Source organism: Solea solea, chromosome 11, assembly GCF_958295425.1.
Source record: "Solea solea chromosome 11, fSolSol10.1, whole genome shotgun sequence".
Taxonomy (NCBI): domain Eukaryota; kingdom Metazoa; phylum Chordata; class Actinopteri; order Pleuronectiformes; family Soleidae; genus Solea; species Solea solea.
The window spans coordinates 20,722,227-20,746,652 of record NC_081144.1 but is presented as its reverse complement, the minus strand read 5'-3'; the positions used below and the strand labels follow the sequence as shown (position 1 = coordinate 20,746,652).

The 24,426-nt window shown below is 42.4% G+C and overlaps 1 protein-coding gene across 3 annotated transcripts in view; it reads right to left on the bottom strand.

Moving 5' to 3' along the window:
- The window catches only part of LOC131468457 (plexin-A1-like), a 248,997-nt gene that overhangs the window by 197,344 nt on the left and 27,227 nt on the right, over positions 1-24,426 (bottom strand). For all 3 annotated transcript variants that reach the window (XM_058642727.1, XM_058642730.1, XM_058642728.1), the window contains exon 2: positions 14,163-15,578. In XM_058642727.1, coding sequence (XP_058498710.1) covers positions 14,163-15,359 — 1,197 coding nt within the window. In that variant the 5' untranslated portion in view covers positions 15,360-15,578. The remainder of the gene's footprint in view (positions 1-14,162; positions 15,579-24,426) is intronic.

The window sequence follows — 24,426 nt, the reverse complement described above, 5'->3', positions numbered from 1 at the left end:
AGAGAGAGAGAGAGAGAGAGAGAGAGAGAGAGAGAGAGAGAGGGAGAGGGGGAGGGGGAGAGAGGGAGAGGGGTTGTTTTCAACATGGTCTCCAGAGAGCCAAACGTCTCAAGCATCTCATCATCCAGCACTGGCATAAACACATTGCTCCAGTCCCATGGTGAATGAATGTGTGTGTGTGTTTCTCTGAATGTGTCTAAATGTGTGACTGCTCATGTATGTGTGTGTGTGTGTGTGTGTGTGTGTTAAACATAGGCCCATGCCTCATTCCCATGTGAGAAGGAATAATGTTGAAGTGAGAGTTGTACCACTGAGACGCGTTGGCTGATGCAATGAAAAACAACAGAACTTGCAGAGTGGAAAAAATGCATTTAATTAAGTGAGGGTTAGTGTGTGTGTGTGTGCGCTCCTCTTTTTATAAAAAAGAACCAAGAATAGAGAGAGAGAGAGAGAGAGAGAGAGAGAGAGGCGCACACACACACACACACACACTTCTGGCCATCTTCCAGGTATTTGTTGTGACTTGGCGTTGGAAGCGGAGAACAGCACTGGTTGGCCTTTAGTTCCCCCCAGTGAGCCAATATCTGCTCTCTAATTGGTTGTTAATGAGTGTTTGTGTGTTTGTGTGTAAGTGTGTGTGTTTGTTTGTCAGGGTTTATGAAAGCGAGAGAAAGAGGGTTGTGTGTTTGTGCGTTGCAGGACAAAGTAGTGGGGGAGGAGGGGGTGCGACGGGGGGAACTTAAACATCTGTCTCACAGACCGGACCACTCAAAGCCTTGACCTGCTTCGGCACAAAGACACACACACACACACACACACACACTCTTTGTTGTGTTGTGTGAATGTGTGTGAATGACGATGAATGTGTGTCGAATGTGGAAAGTGTACGGCCTCTGCTAGATACCCACACATACAGAGAGCACTTGGTGCAGACATCTGGCAGCGCAGTCGGCTCCAATGGCAACAGAACTATGGGCACACACAGAAAAACCACCTTCTCTTACCACATGACGACCAACCTCAAAATGACACGTTTGGTTTCCGTCTCTTGTCGTCAAGTTAAGGTTCTATGTGCTTTGGTCGCTGTTATGGAGCCGTATTCTAATAAATGTGTCACTGTTGGACACACGGACGACGCTAATCAGACTGGTCAAGCACTTTTGATTTTGAAGCAACAAGAAAAGCGGATGTGAGAATAAACACAGAGACACAGAGTCGATTGTAGACGTTTCCAAGTCCAAAATTGGAATGATTCTCAAATAGAATCAAAAGAATTCAACATGTTTCCTAATTAAATTTGCAAATGACTCCATTTATTTTGAAGTCTGTGTTGTTTCCTTTGAGTTCCGGGAGCATTATTGATGGAAATAATCTGTGACAGTACCGAACACTCTCTTTCAAACTAAAATAGTTAGTAGTGGAGAGGTAAAGTAATTAAATGTGCTTTATTTACTTATTTATTTCTATATAAAATGATCACATGGAAAGAAGGCCAGATTCTCATTGGTGCCTGAGAGCATGAGGTGCTCACATTTGTTTTTTCCTGTATTGTCGTGATTCTTGTATAAAGAGGAAAGCATCACTGGCCTCATTCTTTTATTTTGTTTTATTTTTATTTATTTATTATTTCTTTGGCAAATGCTTTTCATTTTTCTGCGAGTTCAAATGTGGAGGGAAAGCACCACAACATCTCAGCAGCTGTTGTTTTGGCTTGGGTGAAATGAGGAGCAGTACGATGGAGATGGAGGAAGAGCCTGGCAGCAGGGAGCTGTGCTCTGGTGGAATGAGAGAGCTGCAGGCGAAGGAGAAAGAGAACGAGACTTCGGCCTCGGAGGACACGGGTCAGAGGAATAGCTGGGATGCCAAGAGATCAACATTTATTTTGCAGCTCGATTTATTCCACATTGTTGCTCTGCTCATTCCTTACACATACTTAGGTCCTGTGGATGTTTTCTTTCATTCTTTCAATATCTTTCCCCCCTTTATCTTTCTTTATTTATTCTCCACCCTCCCTTAATTGTAACCAGATGTGTCTGTGTGCTGAGACATAAATGTGATTAACAAGACACACAAAACCTAACTGACCTGCAACCTGTGAACGTCTGTGAAAACAGAGATCACGATACCAGTGGTTGATTTTGACACTTGATAGCACATCACACATGAAGTGTGTCTGTGTGTGTGTGTGTGTGTGTGTGTGTGTGTGTGTGTGTGTGTGTCCGTCTAAGCATAAACTGTGGATTCCTTTCTTTCTTTCTACTCGTTGTGAGTAACACCGTGAAAACATGTGTCTGTGACATTCAAATCTTTGTCAAATGAGTTCACACAATGCTGATTAAGCCGATCAGATCCACACGAATGCCTCCGTGTTTCTCACTATAACACTGTTGAGGTCTCGTGTCGCTCTGGCACCACAGGAAGTGATCTGTAGGAAGTGATCTGGAGGATTTTGAGAGAAATCTCAGAAAAGTGGAAGAAGAGACGGCTTCTAAGTATATCACGTACAAGAAACATCTCAATTTCGGGGAAAAGAGCAGGGTTTAGGGTTAGGCATGGAGAAGAAGTGAGGTTAGGGTTAGGGCCAAGATGACCTGGTAAGGCCATATTTCGTAGGTGTTGACGGCTATATTATTCAGCTAAGTGCTTGGTTATTAGTATGTCACTCATACAGGCAACAGCAACACTGTGCTAGTAAATAAAGAGGGCTGCCAAAAGACGAGACTAAAGACTAGTCCTCAAACCCAGTCATTCAGCTGTTTGACTAGATAAATACTGGCCCTGTGCAGGAACATCATAAAACATCAGCTTTCAATTAAAAAAAAAAGAAAGAAATATGATCAATATTATATTATGATCTGTCCCTGAATGGCACGCTCTTCCTCACCAACCTCCTTCCTTCAAAATAAGGATCCACACACACACAGACAGCGTCATCAGTCACACTCTATATACTTTGGAACACCTTGAAACACTCTTATGGGATAATTGATTTTAATTAGAGAGGTTAAACAAGGTGGCTGAATCATGAATGTGAGCCTGTTGCTTTAAGTGAGCGCATCGGTGACTCAGAAAACAAGGCGGCGCGCATTTAAAATCACTGCCAGTCTCGTTTGTCGGGACACGAGTCTCACGGGAACATTTTCTGGGTCATCGTTTTCATGAAGGTGCGGAGAGAAAAACAAAATGCACCGCGTAGAGGGAATCCCGTGGAGATTGAGACAGAGAACTCTGGGAAGAAAAGCTGTGGTGTCAGTTGGCCATATAGGTTAATGTGCCACAGTGGGACAGTAGCTCACTTCAACTCCAGACTGATTTCCATGAGGAGGAGCTCCAGGCAGCTGTGCTGTGTTTTTTTTTTGTTCTGGCACAGCAGATGTTTGACAGAAGTGACGAAACCTTTAAACGCTCCGCGTGCCTCGGATTGTGTGTTTTAATCGACGCGTTTGTCGCAACTGAACATGGAGTGGTGAAGTTGTCATCATGTAAACTGAGGTTTCCACATGTCAACCACCCTCAGGACAATCACTTGATGCTCTTGCTTTGTGACTATTTGCAAACATTTGAAATGAATGACTGCTACTCTTGAGTCTTATCAGGAGTTTCTGGGCCTTTCTTGTGAACAGGTCAACGCGTGAAAGCGATCTATATTAGTTCTTCTCACTCTTACATAAGCAAAGGAGCCGCACTGCGAGAGGCAGACGTGACTGAAGCGAACCTAAACTAAGACTCACTGGCTGCTTATCCTCCTTTTATGGAGGTTTAAAAAAGATATGTATTATGTTTAATAATTGTGCTTCTTATTAAGTAAATCATGTTATAACTTATATCACATTCTCATCCATTGTCTACCACTTTATCCTCCACATGAGGGTCACAATCCCAGTTGATGCTGAGCAAAATACAGCGTGTCCAGTTAACCTGTGCATGTGAGAGGTCTGGTGTGGGACACAGTATTTGTAATTAGTCGTCTTAATACAACACCTGTCTGTCTGTCTGTCTGTCGGTCAGTCACTCACATAACTTGGCAGGTAACTTACTAAAGGCACCAGTGTGTGCAGTGCTGACCTTGACATTGTTTGGATAAAAAATATGCAAGAGATATCGGTAAAAAAACTGAATTTTTATCCACAGCTCAGTATTTGACTCTAACATAGAGTTGACATTAGAAGTCTAGTGTTTATCAGTTGGACATGAAGGTCAGAGTTGCTTGTTGTACGTATAAATAAGACTATTTGATGTTTTGAAATCTGCTTTACGCCTGTACTTGTCTGACACACCTGTACAACTGCATTTAACTCCAACCGTGATCAGTCTTCTCTCTACAGATATCATTACATCAGTAACAGGAGTTAACACTGTCCAAGTCAATCTTACATATTCACCAATAATTTTAAATTACACCCCACTTTCTGCCCTGGGTCAGCTGGGATTGGCACCAGCGTTCCCCGCAACCCTCATGTGGAGGATAAAGTGGTAGACGATGAATAAATGAATAATTAGGTTAGGTAGAAACATGAAAGACAGTGTAAAACTTTTGGGTCGGAGACACATCTGGTACTTTTGGCCTACATTTTTCCAAATGTGGGCAAACATCATACTTGGGAGTCGGCCAAAATGTTCTTTCTATGTAACACGAGCCAGATGATGCTCTTCAAGCTGCACCGTCCATCTAAGCGCTGCAGACTACAATCTGTGTAATCTGAATTAAAGCCTTTCCTGTGAGCCATAATCCAATTATTACAGACCACTACAGGGATTCAGTCAAACATTGGAGCTTGTAAAATACTGTAATGCCGAGTATTGTGTGCTCACAATGAAGCTATAGAGACACAGGGTGAACTACAGCAGTAAGGAGCACATACAGTACAATGTCGTTCATAGTTTAACCAAATGATGCGACAAGGCTTTTGTTTTTGGATGGCTGTAGGAACAAAAGTTGCATATTATAGGAAAACCAAAAATAAACAGAAAACCAAAATTAAAAAAAGTACTTTTTGACATTAATGCATGTCCAACTTTCAAGAAACTCAAATTAAGCTGCATAGACATTTTTCTCCATATTTTCAACATTAGCAGTCTATGCCTTACACAAAACTGTGATTGATCTCATCTCACATTACTGTCTATTGAGCAGCTCACACAGAGACTGGATGTATGACCACATAAACAAGCACATAAACAAATTCATGTTTGGCTTGAACCCCCCCCCCCTCCAAAGCATAGGCCTGTAAACTCATTATAGATGCCCACGAACCAGATGAATGAATATTTACGCTCTCCATTAGATACTGCAAGGTCAGCAGTTTGTGAATGTGCTGCACAGATTTGTATTGACCAGCGCAGGTTTGTACAAACGGGAAGAAGTTTGTGGCTTTCTGACCCAGTAAAGCAGTCTTGAAAGATATGAATTTGATTTCCAGGACTCTGATAGCGCTTTCACACCAGCACAGCCTTGTTAGCTCAGTGGATACACAAAATCTTAACAGGAAAAAAAAGCCCAATACGTGCAATTTGACCACTTTCATGTTTTCAACAGCCACAAAGCTTTAAGGCTGCAAACCGCAAGCTCCAAAAACACTCCAAATCCATAAGACGTGGACACCCTCATGAGTCTACAGCAGCCATTAATCCATTTTGTCATGTGCTAGTGTTAACAAAGAACACCACTGTGCAGTAAACGTGGTTCACAGGCACCATTGATAGAATCACACACATTTTCCCATTGAGAATATACTATAAATTAGGAAGGTTTCACAGCATGATGGGCCCCGTGTGAGTCAGCCCGAGGCAGAAAATCTCACAAGACAAGACCATACGAGGAGGCGTTACATCTGAAGTCATTAAAATGACTTGAGGCACGGTATGTACGTACTATTTCGCCGAGTCATGCATCAAAATGTCTCAGGAGGCAAGAGGGAAAAATGCACCTCATCAAAAAAGGGGGGTTCTCCCGATAGGCCGTGCTCTCGACAGCGTTTGACAGCAATTCACCTCAGCACTGCGTGTATTTATCACTGCACCGACACGGAAATTCATCTTTACAAATGACCGAATCTCCCACTGAGTCATAGAAATTTGAGTTCTTTAAAGCCGAAGGGGAAATTCTACCTTTAACCTGAGATAACAGCATCTGTTTTCAGGCGTCTCACCTGCTCCAACAACAAAAAAAACCAGCCACAAAGTGCGGACGACGAGCTGAGCGACGCGGGTTCTATTTGTAGCGTTACATCAAGTTTGTGAATGCCTCGGAAAAAGACCTCGCAGTGGAGTTGACTGGCGACAACTACGAACCACATCGATGACTTGATATTGGATCTGACAGGTGCTTGGTGGACTTCCATCTTTTTTTAAAGTTGTACCTTGAAGTATTTAAATAAATAAATACAATTACACAAGCTTTCCAAAGACAAGCTGCATGAGCACATGCTTACGTAATGGAATTGTGTACATGGGAGGTAGTCCTTCACAGTACAGTGCTCCTTTGAATGTTTTACATCAAATACTTCACTAGTAACTCTTCCAAGCTCAAACTGTAAACCTCAAAACTTTCTACTTGCTAAATTACCACAACTGGGCTTCAGTCTTTCAAATAACACAGAACTACACAATCTAGACACAAGGATAAACCCTTTTCTGGGTCACTGCACATCAGACATGGTGTTAAGATGCATCAACTCCCTGAACAGATAACATTTCTATATCGCATAATTAAGGAAATATCAGCGAGCATGATGTAAAGCACGGCTATTAGAGACACCCAGCAGGTCCGGAGCACAACGCAATGTGGGTGATCCATTCACTGAAGCGCAAGCAAACAGTAATGAGACTGAAAATACAATAGAGAGATAGAGAGAATAAAGAGAGCAGCCACACACACACACACACACACACACACAGTCACCGTCCACCTGGAATAAAGCATACAAAATGGCACAGAAATAGACTATATATTGGTGGCCAGCAGTGATCAACACTGATAAATATTAATAAACACTATTATGCTCTGAGAAAAAAAAAAGGCAAGACAGTGAGCGAGAGAAGAAATGAAAAGACAGAAGGGGGGAGAGAGAGAGAGAGAGAGAGAGAGAGAGAGACATGGGGACAGAGGCGGAGAGGGAAATGACAATAGTCAAGTCTTTTTGCAATATGTTATTGCAAGCAGTTTTGCCGTCGATCTCCACCTGGTGTTTTGCAGACAATGCGGACTCCCATGTGTGCGCACACACACACACTTCTTATTATCAGCATGTTTTCGCCATTGTTTTGCTCCTCTTCTTCAGAGGCCAGGATAAGAGGTGGGCACACACACACATGAAGAACACAATGAAAGAAGGAGAGATGCAGGAAAAAAAGGAGATAAGGTGAGTACTAAACACACACACACACACACACACACGTACACAAAGAGAAGATAGAGTCTCTCTCTCTCTCTCTCTCTCTCTCTGTGTGTGCTTGAATCACTCTCATTAGTCATGCTGAGGCTGTAGCGTTGCTGGGTCGGCCTGCTTACAGAGCTGTAGAACTGGATGGCAGCCCACAGCCAGCGAAGGTCACCCACCGCTCAGTTTTAACTCCCACAAGACCAACGCTGGCCTATTCCTTATAATGAGTGAACATAAAGAGGCACAGGGACAGACCTACAGGGTGAGACACACCCAATGGTTGTGCTAATGAGCGGGAGAATATCCTCACCCACACTGAGGAGAAACACGGGGAACACCTCAGACACAAAACTGCTGTTGCTGTGCTTGCGGAAGAATTATAAGATCCACTGGGGAATTTAGGGATTTACAAATTCTTAGCGCAGTCACATGTGGGAAAGTACAAATACAAATGAGTTGTGTGTTTTTAGGTGCAGTAGGTCTGTTATCATACACCCTGAGTCAATGAGCATGTAAATTAATCAAGCTTAGACAGAAATGACTTTGGTCTTCCATCTTAATTTGTCAACAAAATGACGCGCCACAATCCCACTGTGATTTGGCCAATGACAGTTTGTAAGAAGTGTCAGAAATGTGAGGTCTGACTTCACGGTGTGGCTGCTGCCACATTTATTATCCAACCAGTCAAGACCAAGACATGAAATGACACCAGACACACACTGGCTGCTGATGCTGCTGCGGAGGCAAAAGTACAGGAGAGAAAACCTGTGGCAGTGCTGAGGCTGTGTCGGAACTGCGCAACTCGTATTTTTATATTTACACAATGCACCCCACAATCTGAGAAACACTGTGGACTCAAAACAAACCAATTGTGTCACAGAATAAAGTGTTATTTTACGTTGTTCTTTTATTCATTTTTATAGTTTGTTGTCTGTTTCAACACAATATTTTTCTTTCTTTCCAGAATACTTCATTTTGTTTGTACACTGTTGGGTAAAGTGTGTAGAAATGTGCAGGTCTGGCACCGAAAAACTGAAACCTGATTTCATTTTGATGTTGGCTGCAAACCCAGCTAAATTTACCTGGATTAACCACCAGCTGTTTCGGGTTTTCACTCTTTATTTCTCTGCTGTGGACGCGGCGCGAGCGCCAATTTCCTTATTTGCATTGTGACTGATCTGTACCGTGAACATACCTTGAACTGCACAGAAAAGTAAATTCGATTATTACGGGTTCAAGATCTCACATATGTCACCAGCTACCACTGGAAAGATTTAAATCATGCTGATCCAAAAGGCTTGTGCATGACTTACAGTGTGTGTGTCCTCCCATTCCAGTAAATTACTCCGAGGACGAGAAGTGCAATGTTTAACAAACTGTGAAAGAGCAGATTTAATAGTTGAGCACAAGCAGACCTTACTTGTAAAGACTGAAGTGACACTTTGTTGCCTTTAGTTTAGTTTGTTTCCCCCCCATGTTTCAGTCCATTTCCATTCCTATTATCACATTTCTCACTCGGGCTAGCGTTGTCTACTTAATTATATTAAAACAATGATCTCCATTCACACACACAGAATATGCAAAATGAGTTTCTACTTGACAATGACCTCGCCGCATTTTAAGTGAGGACATCGGCTGCATCGAAACAAGTGCTCCTACTCAACCGGCGAGATGCGGCGCCTTCCCACATGAGGTTCATTTTCTAAAGGCTGCCAGTGAAAGAAGTGAGAGACAACAGTGCTGAGAAGTTAATAATGCTATTTACACACGTTTAAATTGTTGGACTTTATTCTGAAGTTGGGTGTGGACCTGCAACTTGTGGTTTTTGTCACTCTTACCTAATGGTGCCTATTGAATTTGAATATGCACACTTTGTGCACACGTTGTAATTGTTCCCACATTTTTAGGATTGTTAAGTAGTTTTAACAGTTCGGCGCTGTTTTGTCTCTTCCTGTGACGACACTATGGCCAGTCAGTGTCCGGGAGTCTGACCAGTCATCACATAGTGCCTACTCAGCACTCTTTTGGAACCTTGCAGTACCAGGTACTAAAAATAGTACCTGGTACTATGCTAGTGGAAACGCTACTTAAATTGGCCGTGGCGTGGCGAGACGGAGCGAGTAGAGCCGGTGGAAATACGCCATTAGTGTGGAGGAAAGAAGACAAGGGTCAATAACCAAGACTGTCTGTGCCGAGGAGGAATTACCTCTGCTACACGCTCTCCTTCAGACAGGACGAGCACTGCGACACATCTCCATTTCACACTGAAGTCTCAGAATGTTGGCAGACTCGTTTCGTTGGCAAATTACCATTTGATCTGCATAAAAAGAACTACCGTATGTTTTAGGATTTCTTTTTTTGGTCATCCAAATTCGTTGGCCAACTGGAGTGTTTCCTTTCTGTCATGAAATGTTATATATTCTGGATGAGGAACAGTCATATTTTGGTGTTTTTGTAGTTGAGTGTGTACAATAACGTCCATTTTTCCCCCCAGAAAAGTGTGTCACAGTATCAGATATTGAGTTGTGGCACGAATGATAATGTGAGAATCCTTCAAGGTAACATACAGAATACATTCATGTGCTCAGTATGAGTTGTGGCGCTTGAGCGTTTGGCAGGAAGATAGGAATTGGACTGATTCCAGGTTCATTTCACACAGGTATGGAATTGTGACCATAAAGTCCCTCATTTTAGTGGACCACAGTCCTGATACAAGCGATATGTCATTGTCATATATATATAAAAACAGTGGGAGCTGCATCATAATATCGTGATGATGAATGTGAGAGAGAGATTTATGTTTTCACACTAATAAAAACTTCATTCACAGCATTTTCTTGTAATGATCTCACATGTTAATGAAGTTTGATAGATTCCAGGTAGAGCGCAGTGTTGACTGACTGACCCGACCTTGTCTCCATAAATGAGCCGATATGAAAGGTTCCACATGACACCGGCACCGAGGCAACGAGCTGTCACCACTCCCGTCAGGAAACATTGAACATGTCTGTACAGGGAGATGATAAATTCATCACAGCGACGTCCCAGAGCGAGCGCTGCCGACGCGACCTTGATCGATTGTAGGCAGGACGACAGATGGCCATAAAGGACAATCATGTGACTCTGCGCTCATTAGCATAATGGCGTGCATATACAGTAGACTTCAGGCCATACGGCCACACGGTGCTCGCACAGCAGCAGTGGGCTCGTGACAGAGAGCTAATGTTGTTACTGTCTCACATACGCTGTGACACTTTTAAAGGGGGAATTTAATTAGCGACTGTAGCAGCAGCGTGCCGAGTACGCTTCCTGTATTTGATGAAACACTGTTGCTGCTGAACTTAAGCACAGCTCCAGCCACAAAAACCTGACCCACTATAAGATAATTTTTTATATATACATATATATATATATAGATACATATATATATATATATATATATATACATACACACACACACACACACTTGTATGGTGCAACATAGAATATGGCTGGGAAAAAGATTAACGCTAAATTTGACATGTGCTAAAATCGAAAACATCAATAATAATTATCTGAAATAACAATAATATTTGCCATAACACAGACCATAACACAAATTGACAAAAACTGGCCCAAATTCCAATCAGCATACATCATGCTGTGGTTTGTGGATTAATTTTCAGTACAAATAACAGGTGAGATTGACGGACATGTCTTTGATTTTACGGCTATCTGGTTGTAAAACCAGAGCATTGTAATTAAATGTGTGACTTGTTGATGTGGTTGGATTCAAACGACCACGAGGGAAAAATGAATGTGCACCAAATCTTAATGGGTATCCATCCAAAGTGTGTCAAGACATTTAAGTGAAAATCACAGATTTCAAGTTTGTGGTAATGGCAGCAGAAAAGTCAGAGGCCCACCAAAGTGAGTCAGATACATTTCCTGGCAACCAAGAAAGCCTGCACAACATTTACTTCCAGACCATCGAGTTGATGTCGGATGTATCCTCTGAGACTTGCATGTACAGCATTCTTCATCACTCTGCTTCCTTTTTTTTCATTGCATTGTCTCTTCCCTCACATTGTGTTTCCAGATCACATCCAGGCACTGGCTTTACACACTAAGTCACTCTATACCTCATCAGTCAACAGAAAGTCAAGGAAAGGGCAGAGAGGGACGGTGGAAAAGGAAATGCACGAGAGAGGCCGACAAGAGGGAAGAAAGAGGAGCAAGATTATAAAAATGAAGGGGGTTAAAGGTCAGAAATTAAAGACATAAAGGTCAGGAAGGGGTTGGGGTGCTAGGGTGAAACGGAGTGTGAAGATAAAAGAAGAAGCAGAGGGACAATGTGGGTTAGCAAAATGAAAGAAATTCTATGCAAATGACGGAGCAAGAGGGAAAGACATGGAAGAGGAAGAGAGGATGTGGTGGACGGTGGTGGAGATGGAGACAGAGAGGTGAGGAGAAGTCCAGAGATTTATGGCAGGTTGTTATGGAGCACCGACTGAATAACAGAAGGTGAGAGCACGTGAATTATTCATGACGATACAGGGCTGCGTGTGTGCGTGCAAATTAGTTTCCTCTTTAGGACCTTTTCTGGCATAAACACTGACCTTATCAGGACCAGCAGTCCTCATGGAGACCAAAACCTGGTTCCAATGAGGCAGAGACGAGGCTTTGTTTAGGCTGTCCAAATGACAGGAAGTCAATGCGGTGTACTAAGAAGAATAGCTGCACAAGCAAAGTGTTTGTGTGTGTGTGTGTATGTGTGCGCGTGAGGGAGGGAGAGAGAGGGAGACAGACAGAGGGAGAGATGTAGGAGACAGCAGGTGAAAACACACACATGCACATCTATGAGGAAAAACAATCATTACACAGCCTGTTCATTTAGTCCTTTTAGTTCCCCTTGATTAATACTCCCACCAAACAGATGGGAGCTCAGACAGACAACTGTCCTGTCCACAGACTAAAGACGCGTAACTCCTGCAACAGTGGAGACATTTTAATGTCAGAAAATTCAATTCACATTTGGGAAAAACCTCCCTTGAGCTCCTCTCAGTGTAAGAACAGATTTCTTCCTACAGTGCGAAAGTACATTTGAGCATTTCTTTTAATTCCCCATTTGGTTCATATGAATTCACATTGCTATGTTATGTGGATCAGTACTAACCACCAGGTGCCTTTCTGGATGAAAATAATGTATTTTGTACATCAATGTTCTGGATTCACATACTTTTCTATATAATTAATGTATTCATTAATGTATAAATGTATCAATGCAAGTTAGACAATTTGTGGGATATTATGTTTGCCTTCTTAGTGCTACAATTTTGAATTACAGTCACGGAAGTTAAATCTAAAAAGTTAACATTAAGAATTAAACCCCAAGAAAACGTACGTACAATAATAAAATGCATATTTTTACTCATCAAACATAAAACTTGTCTCGTCGTGTAAATGTATTGCATTTTCTGCCCACATTCTCTCATGGTGTTATAATGCAGGATTGGAAATACCACTGGGCCAACACTGACATGGCACTAAATGTGCAAATCCACCTACACTAGAGTTGCTTTGGCTTGAACTTAAGTGGAAAATATTACTTTATTGGATTTAAGAATTTGATGAGAGTCATCTTTCCATTATTCAATCAACCAGGGAAAGTCAAACGGATGCACAAGCAGCTTTTAATGATTTGCCATCCTGTCTGGGTGGAGATGTTGATGAGGGTGTACAGTCGACGAGACAGCATGAGGGTGAAATGTATTTTGCAAGTGGAAATTTAATTAAACATGTAAATGCTTGGCTGATGTTGGACACCATAAACATGAACCATTTGAGAGTGTCTGTCATTCTCTCACTCTGTTCTCTCTCTCTCTCTCTCCTAAGGTCACTAACGTCCAAAGAGTTGTCAGCATTTTCAACGACTAAATGAATAAATGGAGCTAATGTTTTCCAGACACGCTTGGTTTTAACACACCCTAAACCCAAGACCACTAAAATGCTTTTGGCAAGGTGCAAGGTACAGGCAGGAAGTTCACTATTCAGCCGAAGCCACACAAGCTCACTAAAACTGACACTTATTATTTCAGGAACCAGAAACTGCACTTAAAATGTTTAAAGTGATATTGTGAAAAAGCCTATTGTTTCTTCACAACTGTAAACCATCGTATGCACCATCCAAACCACAAACAAAACTTCCAAGAACAATGCTATAGCTAATGCAATGCTTTCCTTCTTATGAAGATCATGGGGGGCAAACCCAACTCTTTTTGGGAAGAGGCAGGAGACACACTGGACAATTTGCTGATATAACAGAGCCTACTTACGGCAAATGGACAATGAACTATTCACACACAGTGGAGAGTAGCTTGGAATCTCCACGTAACCTAATCAGCCACTGTGCTACTCTGCACACACTGGGATTGTCACATTTTTATCCGAAATTCAGATATCTGTTTGAAAGTTCAAACTCAAACCTTAAAAACTGGCCTAGAAGCCCATCAGACAGTTTGAAGCAATTATCAATTTGTCCAGCAGAGGGCACTGTGAGTGCAGCTTGGTCTGCAACCATGTTCTTTTGGCTCATCAGAACAACAGTGGTAATATTTTCTTTTGCTAAGGACTAAGGAGGACACAAACAAGCTGTCACTCCGCCAAAGCATCTGAAAAGTGGCCATGGACGGTAAAGTTACTAAAATGGTTGGTTGTTATTTTTTTTTCCTATGAGGCAAATGTGCTAACTAGTGCAACACCCCTGCTTTCCGGCATAAAACACAAATCGAAATCACTCACCGAGTTGATGCAGATGAGCTCCTTGTTGAGCAGCCATGGCAGGGAGAGTTTCCCTTCTCCTCTGTAGCACGACTGAATCCTCTCTTTAATCTTCTCCTTTATCCGCCTCATTGTGAACAGACACAGAGCTGACTCCTTGGGCGGTTTGGCTCTGTTCTTCTGACCCTGGGCGAAAACAGTAAACAGAACCTCTTCATGCTCTGGAATGCCAAGCGAACGGGCCAAACGGGCCCCCGGCCGGGCGAGATAAGCATCCTGAACTAAGCGGTATTCCACTCCGTCCTTGGTGCAGCCGATGGGGAACTCAATGTAGGAGTAGAACTTGGGATCGTCAACGCATAGACGAACAATCTTCGAGGTGAAGAACTGTTCACTGCTTGCATCAGGCGAGGTGAGCTGGGTGTCAAGCTGTAAGGTGAGATAATACACAAACTGCTCACTGTGGAAGCCGTAGATGTAGTAGATGTCAAATGCTGGGAACTTGGAGAGTGTGTCGGAGGGAATCTTGAGCTGCGAGGAAACAAATTCATCCTGGTAGACGAAGCTGAACATATCAGCATTCTCCTCGTTGGACATTAACTTGCGGCTGGACAGTGTTGGGAAGTACTCAGATTTCCCATCAATTGGCGTGCCAACAAACAGCTTCCCACCTTCACCGAAAATATCCGGGGAGATCACAACACCCGACATGGTGCTTGCTTCAGCAACACTGGATAGATAATGCTCTTTACGATGGTGGGGCTCACCGAGTTTAAACAAATCATCCAGACGCAAGAACTGGCAAATTCCCTGGGAAGTACTTCCACAGGCAATTAAGCGGTTGTGGGCAGCATCAAGTAGCAGGAGTTTATTGACATTGGAGGTTTGCACCAGCTCGTGGGGGCAGGACTGGACACCAGGCGGAGGGTAACAGCGAGGGTTGTCTGTCACAGGGCCGGTGACATGGCTCCTCAGCTTGGTGAGGTTGCTGGAAAGCTTAAAGATCCAGTTGACAGCACCCAGGTAAACCTCTCCCGTGTAGTTGTGGACCACCAAATGTGTGAGGCCTCCTTCAGGTGGGGCGAAGGAGAGGAGGGGGGCGGACGAGGAAAGGGTGGAGGTGGTGGTGGTGGAGGAGGTGGAGGAGGGCATGGAAAGGGAAAGGAGTAGATAGAAGACAGGGAGGATGAGACGGGGTGGGTTCAGGTGGGAGGACATGGCAGTGAGGGGAGGGGAGGAGGTAACGTGTGGGTGTTAGTGTGTATCTTTGACTGTGTAATCCTCCACAGTGTCAGTCAGGGCGTTAGAGGACTGCAGGGAACGACGGTACAAAAGAAGAGTTTCCAGGCGATCGTCTTCCTTTTCTTTCCTCCTCTCTCCGCTGTTCTCTTTTTACAACATCATCCCCGTGATCTTCAGCCTCGTCTGTTGCCAGTCCTGGAAAACAAAGAAACAGACCAGTCTCAGCAAACGCACATGTCAATATATTCATGAAGAAAACATGTTAATTTGTCTTCATTGAAATGAAAGGAAACTTAATATTCGCCCACAGACTCAGACTCAGAGGCTTCAGTGCTGAAAACCAAAAAAAAACAAAACAACTGATGTCACTATCGGCTTTGCTTTATTGACTCCTGGACTCTTGACTTGCACTTCTCTGTGGAGTGCATCTAAGAAGACAGGGCCAAATATTGCTCCCCTCCGTATCGATTGTCTGGAGGTATTAAAAGATACGGCAGACAAAGTGCAAATGCGCACACAGAAATCCATACGCACCTTGATTATACACAAAACACACCCAGTTACATAAATGTGTGTAAAGGTAGTAGAAGATATAAAAGTAGGTGTATGAAACACGCAGAGGGAAAAGGAGATGCACACTACATAGCACAAGATAAAAAAAAAAAAACACACACGGTGAGCCACTGATGTGCAGCATTGTGATAGCAGGTAAACATCCATAAATTACCAGCAGGGCTGCAGGGAGAATTCTACAGCATATTTACAACAGAGCAACAGAGCAGAGAAATACAGGCCTGTTTCTAAAAGAGAGAGGATGGAGGGAGAGGAACAGCTCAACTCAGTAAAACAGGAGAGACAGTAAAAGCTTTTTGGCTTTATAACTCTTCAGTATGAAGTTCGATAGGAACGAGCCACTCAGAAATCATTGTATAAGACAATGGGGAAAAAAAAAGAAAAGAACATAAAAGGAAATACTTGCACCATAAGGGCTGCACATGTTTGCGATGTAATCATATCAGCTCTGTGGACTTCATTTAAGATAAATGACGAGAAAAACAGTCGAAATGTAGATTAAAAAAAAAGCAGCAGCAGCAGCATTTTAACTGAGCTCATGCTGTGAGCTATTTTCTCCCTTTATCTTAGCACAATATCTGTTACACAGCTGGAGCCGCATTTTTCTGAAAAGGCTGGATGTATGGCGAGGTGATAAATGCATCAGCACCGATATGTTATAAACGGCAAAGTAGTTTAAAAGATGAAGGAATGACTGTGTGAGATTGATTATGGTATCGGTAGATTATTGTTGTGATATCAGTGTTATACGTAAAGAGAAGAGATGGTGGGAGAGACTGCTACAATTGTAAACAGGGGGAAATAAGTCTGGGGAAGATCTGATAAGCAAGTTTACCATTTAAAAAAAAACAGGTTTGTGTCTGTAGTGAGGGACAGGTCAAGTCTTAAATGAACATAACCTTTCCACTCACTCAATCATCAGCAGCATAACTGTTACTACTTCAGGTTTTTACTTGCTTAAGACAAATAAAGTGCTTACAATGTTGAGTTACATTACACTACTACATACACTGGATATAGGGAGTGGGTATAAGCCATTGGTCATTGGCTGAATGTCTCAAATGCCATTCTATTCCCCCTTCCACCACTGGAAACGTCGTCATGCTCCACTTGAGCAACCTACACAGTGGAAATCCAAAGTTTTGCATAGATTACGACCGTGCAACCACGCAGTCAAAATATTCTCTGCATTTGCTGTGCAGAGAACTAGAGCTGTTTCAACAGCAGTTCTTGCCTCCCCGTGTGCAAATGTCCCACTGCTTGGCCACGCTCAACATGACAGATTGGTTTAAAGAAATACAAACAAGCCAGAAACATTTTCACCCTCTTAAGCTGAATGATAATGGGTGCATGCAGCAAAAATCATCCTCCTGCGCTGACACAGCACTGTGGAGACAGGACTGAATTTGCAAGACTACACCGAAATGTAATCAACCAAGCAGCACAGCACCATTTCTCTCTGTTCATGTTTCTCCGGCTGTAAGCTCCATGCACTGTTCTGCATGCTGAAACTGGGAGAGACAGAAGATAATGTCACTTTAATGTGCAGCAAAACCGTATAACGAAAGACAGTGAGACTCTCCTGAAAATACAGCACATAAATTCAATTGAATCAGTCTGTGGATGAACATCTTTATTGTTATCGTTGTCCAATTTTCATCAGAAATGTCGTGGGTCACCTTCTCGGACAGTGACGTTCTGTAATGACCACAAACAATAACCTCAACTAAAGACGTGAATGATTAAGCGTCAGTCCATTAATTGCTGTTAAGAGCCAAATAAGAATGTTTTACTCAATTTACCGACAATATCAGATCCTTTTAGTCTAGTCCAGAGGTGACAAACTGGCGGCCCCCCCAATTGATTACATGTTATCATGTTCCACCGTGTGGCCAAGAAGTAGCTGCCAGCGAGGTGATAGAATATAGATAGAATCTTAAATGTATTACATTCAAGCTCATTTGGTGTTTTAATTACAGTCGTCCATGTTAGACTTAACTTTTGATTTTTTTTAGTCTGTTTTTGATATAATATTAGCATCAAATGTGTGTTTTTATTGCAAAGTGTACATCATTTCATATCAAAACAAGCACTTTTACTTTGAAATTCTGTATAATATTTTCATGAATATCCTAACTGCCACATCATCACTAAATCTAAACTCCAATATTGGCTCCTACAAAAAGTGTTTTAAGGGAACGCCTTAGGTGGAACCAGTTTGATAGCAGTCACACGTTCACATACAACTTACTATTACCACTGCGGTCTGTAACTTTTCTCCCTTACCACACACACACACACACACACACGCACGCACATACACACACCACCGCCATCGCCCCCTTCTCTCAGACACTTCACTCCCTGTCAATAGCGCCTTTCATCTTCAGCCCAGCCATGATTACAGCGGCCCGGATGATGATGCTATAGCCTGTCCCACCAGCACAATGCAGTCACTGTTAGCATCCTGGACACACACACCCACACACACACACTGTCAGCATACGCATACAGTGGTCAGAGGCTCTTTTTAACCCACTTTCTCAGATCCTTCTGACTTCATCACACACTCACTCAGAGACACAATGGACACAAAACAGGCCTGCCCCACACACACACACACACACACACACACATACTGTAAGCAGTGACATACAAACTAAAATAAAACAACTAAATACTAAATGACATGCGAGGGATCCTATTTCGCGGAACGTGTCATCTGCTCGTCTCATGTATTTTTATAAATTCTTGAAATAAGTGGACGCCGAGCAGCACATGTGGACACTGGGACACAGAGACAAGAGGAAGGAAGAGTCGGGCTTTGAACTGAAGAGCGAGTTGCAGCTCTTTATGGCCTGAATGACATCAAATGGAAAAAGTTATGGAATGGAGTGAGTGTGGACACACACACAAGTACAGCACAACCATGGATTGCACTGCATTTATTACCAACATTAGAAACATAAAATTGCATCGTCCTAGCTGAGTTATTCCGCACTTTTGTGCACTTCATATTTAATTAATTTCCCTTTAAACAATTAGCTTATTATCTAATGCAACAATACTTTAAATGTATTATTCAGACTTTCATCTCGCTCTCTTTTCTGTGTGTGTGTGTGTGTGTGTGTGTGTGTGTGCGATGCTAAAGCCCACCTGCTTCATCAGATGAAGCTGTAAAAGCATCCAGGTCTGTCCTGAGCTGATTTATTGTTGTTGGCACATCAAATACACACACGGCCACAGACCTTGGGCCAAACACTCACATTTATACACACCATGTCTTTAACATGGAGCACACATCCACGCCTGCTGGCCTCATTCTGCGTGAATCTGTGTGTGTGTTTGTCAACGTGCATGTGTGTGTGAGAGAGAGAGAGAGCATGCTGCAGCTATTCAGTCTTATTTACCATCCAAACATTGACCTATACATAAACTGTGTGTGCACAAAGAATATATAAAAATAACACAACTGTGCAAACCACAGGGGCAGCATAAACATTTACATTTATATTCGGTCCATTTTAAACACACTTCTCTCTGAATAAATGCAGCGGGGTGAGAGAATGTTGAGGGCATGAGCTGGATTTGAAGCGCTTAATACTTTTACCTTGGAAATCACAGCAAGATGAACCAAGATGTTTGGGTTTTAATGTAAACTGCACATGATTGTAAACTGTCCCTGCACATGCAGCTCAAACCTGCACCGATGACACCACTGATGCTTTTCAGCTCATGCAGTTCAAGCTGTTTTACATGTTAAAGTTCATTAGATCTTCATTCCTGTTTGGTCAAGGACTTCTCAGCCATGGAAAAACAATATATATTGTAGATTTGGTGGCGTCACTTCACAAAAACACAAAGTTTTCAAATCTAAATGGCACGCGATGCCTGATGTGGAGCTCCTACAATGTTCAATGTTCAGCTTTATACTCTTTCAAACAGCTTTAGGTGTGTCACGTGGCAAACACTGCTTCATCAAATCCCTGGATTATGAGCTTCTTGTTCTCTAAAAGCAGCTTTTTTTTTTAATCATTATTTTAGCACCACACAGTTTAACAACAATCAATTACACCACAATATTTTTGGACAGAACAAATATGTCAGTATTAATACAGTAACCATGCTTAATTCAAGATGTCTGGCACAGAAAGATGAGGATTTGATCACACATCGGGCCAATATTTTAACCCTAATTCCTATCCATCTGCCATTTCGCTTGCATTGCCTTTGGGTATTTTTTTTTGGTCAGAGATTGTTTTTCTGGAGTTTATTTGTCTGGTTTCAAGTGTGTGTAATCAACAAAATTGGAAAGTTTGTTTTGAAAGTGCTACTTGGCAAAGGAATAGAAACTTCAGCGTGACAACAAGGTTAGTCCACAAGATGTCTGCACAATGACTCATTTTTCACAGTTGCAAACGCAAAAGTTCTCATGTCAAACTCATTTTAATTTCATCACAACAATCCATGTCACATGACTTCACACAAGTCATGTGACAACGCATATATACAGGTTTGTGCAGTATTCTTCTAAAGACTCTGCATTGACTTCCATTCACGTGAACAGCCTAAACAAAGTATTATCCCTAACCTTAACCACAACCAGCTAATACCTAACTTTAACCTTAACTTAAAACAAAGAAAAACTCTACAATACTGTCATGTGTTATGTATCCTCACACGTACAGACTAAAATATTAAAGCTGTAGTGTGTAACTTCATTATCATTGTAAAAGGAGTTTAAACAATACTGATCGAGCTCAGCACGACTCTCTTTGTGTTTCTTAGTATAGCGGCGTTTTGTTTCCGTGTCTGTGGGACACAGAGTGATGTGTTTTTACGTTTTTTTTTACGCATTCCAGCAAACTTTAAGTTAAAGAATTGTCCTAGTTCCTTAAAAGATGGCTGAGGTGAAATAAATGTTGACAGAGAACTTCAGATTAAGGATTAAGTCTGATTCTCAGAAATATTCACTCTGCAGGTGTGGGGGGTACGTCTGGCAACACGAGCAGCGCTTTGTCAACAGACGTTACACTAAACACTGAATGAAAATGAAAATGCAGCTAAACAGACACCTGAAGCCGTGGATCTGAGAATTTATATGTGATCAATTAAAACGTCTTTTTTTTTCCTGACTTCCAAGCTTCTTGCCACAGATGGTAGCAGAGGTTACATTGACGCTCAGGTCAAATGAGGACGGCGAAGGATGGCTATGAGAATGAGGCGTGAGCCAGCCACACACCACACGCTCACACTGACACTTGAACATAAGGACATTTCTATTTAGTATCTACTTTGCACAAGGTGTAATATTGACATGTGCTAATGGTGCAGACTCTAGTCGACTCACACTCTCCTCTCCTGGCTTTTAAGAGTTGGACAGAGATATGAAAAGACGAGGACTTGATTATAATATATAGCGACCAAGGAATCTTAAAGGCCACATAGACCGGAAGCTCCAATTAACGCTGCGTTTGTGTGTGTATCTGCGTCATTACCTCGTTTATGAAACCCTAAAGTTTCAGAACAACAGTTCAGCCACTGCTGAGAAAATAGTGTTGTATTGTTTTCCTGGGCTCTGCGAAGCGGATCGGCACTTCCGTAGTTTGATGTCGTCCTCAGAAATCCTCACCACTCCTCTCACCACCGTAGCGCCTCCCGGTGCGGGCACTAGTCCGGGCACATCCGGTTGCGTACATTCAACCACAGAAGAAGAAGAACTACTCTCGTTGTAGCTGCTGAGATGCAGAGCATCCACCGTGCCAGAGGGGGAGCTGTGTATCTGAGAGCTGGCCTATCTATTACGTCACTTCCAGGTACCTGGCCAATCACAGGACAGTGGGAAAGCTCTCGTTGGCTGGCCAATCACAACACAGTCCACGTTCTGGGGGTGTGGTTTTGGTCTGAAACAGCGCGGCTGACGAGAGCGTCAGTGAGGAGATATTTTGATCGGCTCGTTTGCAGCGATTAGGAGGTTTTTAACCATGAAAACAAGTTAATATATGTAAGTAGACCTCAATAACTAACATATATGTGTGATACAAGCATTCTATGTCGCCTTTAATGTATATGGTTCCTTCCCGGGAACAAGGGAACAAGGGTACAAGGGAACAAGGGAACAAGGGAACAAGGGAACAAACCAAACTATACTTTTAATGAGAGGTTTTCTTAAGATGAGAACTGCATCACATCTGCTTTGTTTTAAGATGCACTGAAATATTTGAGGTCTGAGAGATTAGCTGTGATAGTGACAGTCACTATTCTGGTCAATATTCGTCGAGAATAATTGAAAGTTAAGTTGTCATTTGATTGATTTGACTTCATTCTTCTCAGCAGAGTCAGCAGTTGCCGCTGCAGCAGGTGCTTGGTCTTTGATTAACACTTTTTCAAACCCACTGACAGTTGATAGTTAAAGCGGCATACGTTTAATGGTTAGGACCGGCCACAATATGATCAAACGTGAGCTAAAAATAATGAGGCTAAAGCTGTATAAGCCACAGCTTAAACAAATGTCTCGTTGTGTTTTTGTTTAAATCAGCCAGGCTGCCAGTTTCATTTGAGAGGCCCCCATTGTTTTAGACTTAAATTATTTCAAGATGCCATCGACTGAAAGCAAATTAACAAGATGAAACCAATCATAATATGCAAGCGCAAAAGCTTAAGAATAAAGTGCTCCGTCTAAAACTGATGATTTTTTAATCATTAAGAGACTGCCATGGCTGACAAAGCACTAACCGAGCATTGATTTTAATTCCTTGTATTTAAGAGGCGAGTTGAGCCCACACCAGGTTTTCTTGACACAACTGACATGGGGTGATGTGTTTTAATTGCATTTTGTCATTTCCTATCTTTTATGCACATATAATTGGATGACACTGATGACAATATGCCATGTCATCTAAATTAATTGGGCCCGCTTCTCTAGCAGCGTGTGAATCGAAGGGAATGAAGTAAGTGTTGTGGGAGGCTAAATGAAGAACGAGAATGTGCGAGGAATCTCTCCTTCTCTCTCGCCATGTGCATGTGTGTGAAAATAAAGAGAGAGCGAGAGTGTGTGTGCGTGTGTTTGTGTGCGTGTGTGTACACACGTGGGCTGCTGTACTGCACCATGCAGTGAGGACACAGTGGTTCATTTGCAGTCGCATTCCACAACTGACACACTGACCCCACAGGCAGCTGCATCCACACACAGACGCCAGTGGAGCACTCACTTTCACCATCACACTGCGCTCAAACAAGCATGTGCACAGCTATTCTTTCTCTCGGATGTTGCATTGACTTAAAAAGAGTTGTTATCCCTTAACTTAAGCACAATTCAAATCTTAGCCCTCGTACCTTGGACCAGGTTTTTAGTCTCCACGAGGACTCCCGGTCCTGACAAGGTCAGTGTTTATGCCAGAAAAGGTCCTAAAGAGACACACACAAGGCAGTATATGCAATGACTCCACTGCACTCAGACACACACTATTCAAAATTCACAAAACAGACTCGAGGAACACACATCGGAGCACATACAGTACAGTTTTGCATACATTTGTAGAGCCACACACACACACACAAAGCCTCACTCACTCACTCATACACACTTATTTTCTGAGTTGACAGGTGCAGCTCAGCCATCACTCATTCATACGATGCATCGGCACCGAACAGAGCCGAGTCGTTGAACCCGAGTCACATTGAAGTCGATCTTAAAATCCGCTCCCCCTCTGATGGACAAGTCATATGACCAGGATTTCTTTTAGTCTGAACCAAAATGAAGAAATATTTATTGAAATAAATAAATCAAAATGTCACAGTAATTAGTCAGAAAGTAAATGGTGCTTTTTGGAGTAAAAACGACTCAAAAGAAACTCTCTTCAGATTTGTTCTCGTCTCGCTCGTCCTTTGAAATTGTCTGTGTTGGAAGGAGTATTGTTTTGTTTTTTTTCCTTTTGTGGCCAAATCAACAAAATGAATCCAATAATGCTACAGCAGCGTCTCTTTTCTAGTGTTTATGGCTGTACAAGCTGTGCCGGGAACTGGATCAGTAATGTCAACAAGAAAAAAAAGAATTAAAAAGCCAATTTCACACACAGTACACTGACATCATTAACGTTTTTAAAATTTGTATTGTTGCAAGTACGCGTAGTGAGTTCTCTCATTGTCGCCTCGCACTCGTCTATCCATCATATCACACAAAAACACTACAGTCTACTCAACAGCAGAAGACTGTTCACATTTTTATCAAGGATGTTGACATTTTGACGGTTTTGTTTGCTTTCTTTATCCGCAGAGATGTCAACAGCAACTTTTTTTTTGCCAACAGTAGCTACGAGTGCGCCACATTCTCCGTGTTACAACAAACCATTTGATCCATCAACTGGTACCTGACGTGTGTGAGTGAGCGTTTCACCAGCCCTGATTTTCTAGTACATTCTCCTCTAAAGCCCACAGATGGAGTGTAGTGGCAGAGCAGCTATTCAAACAC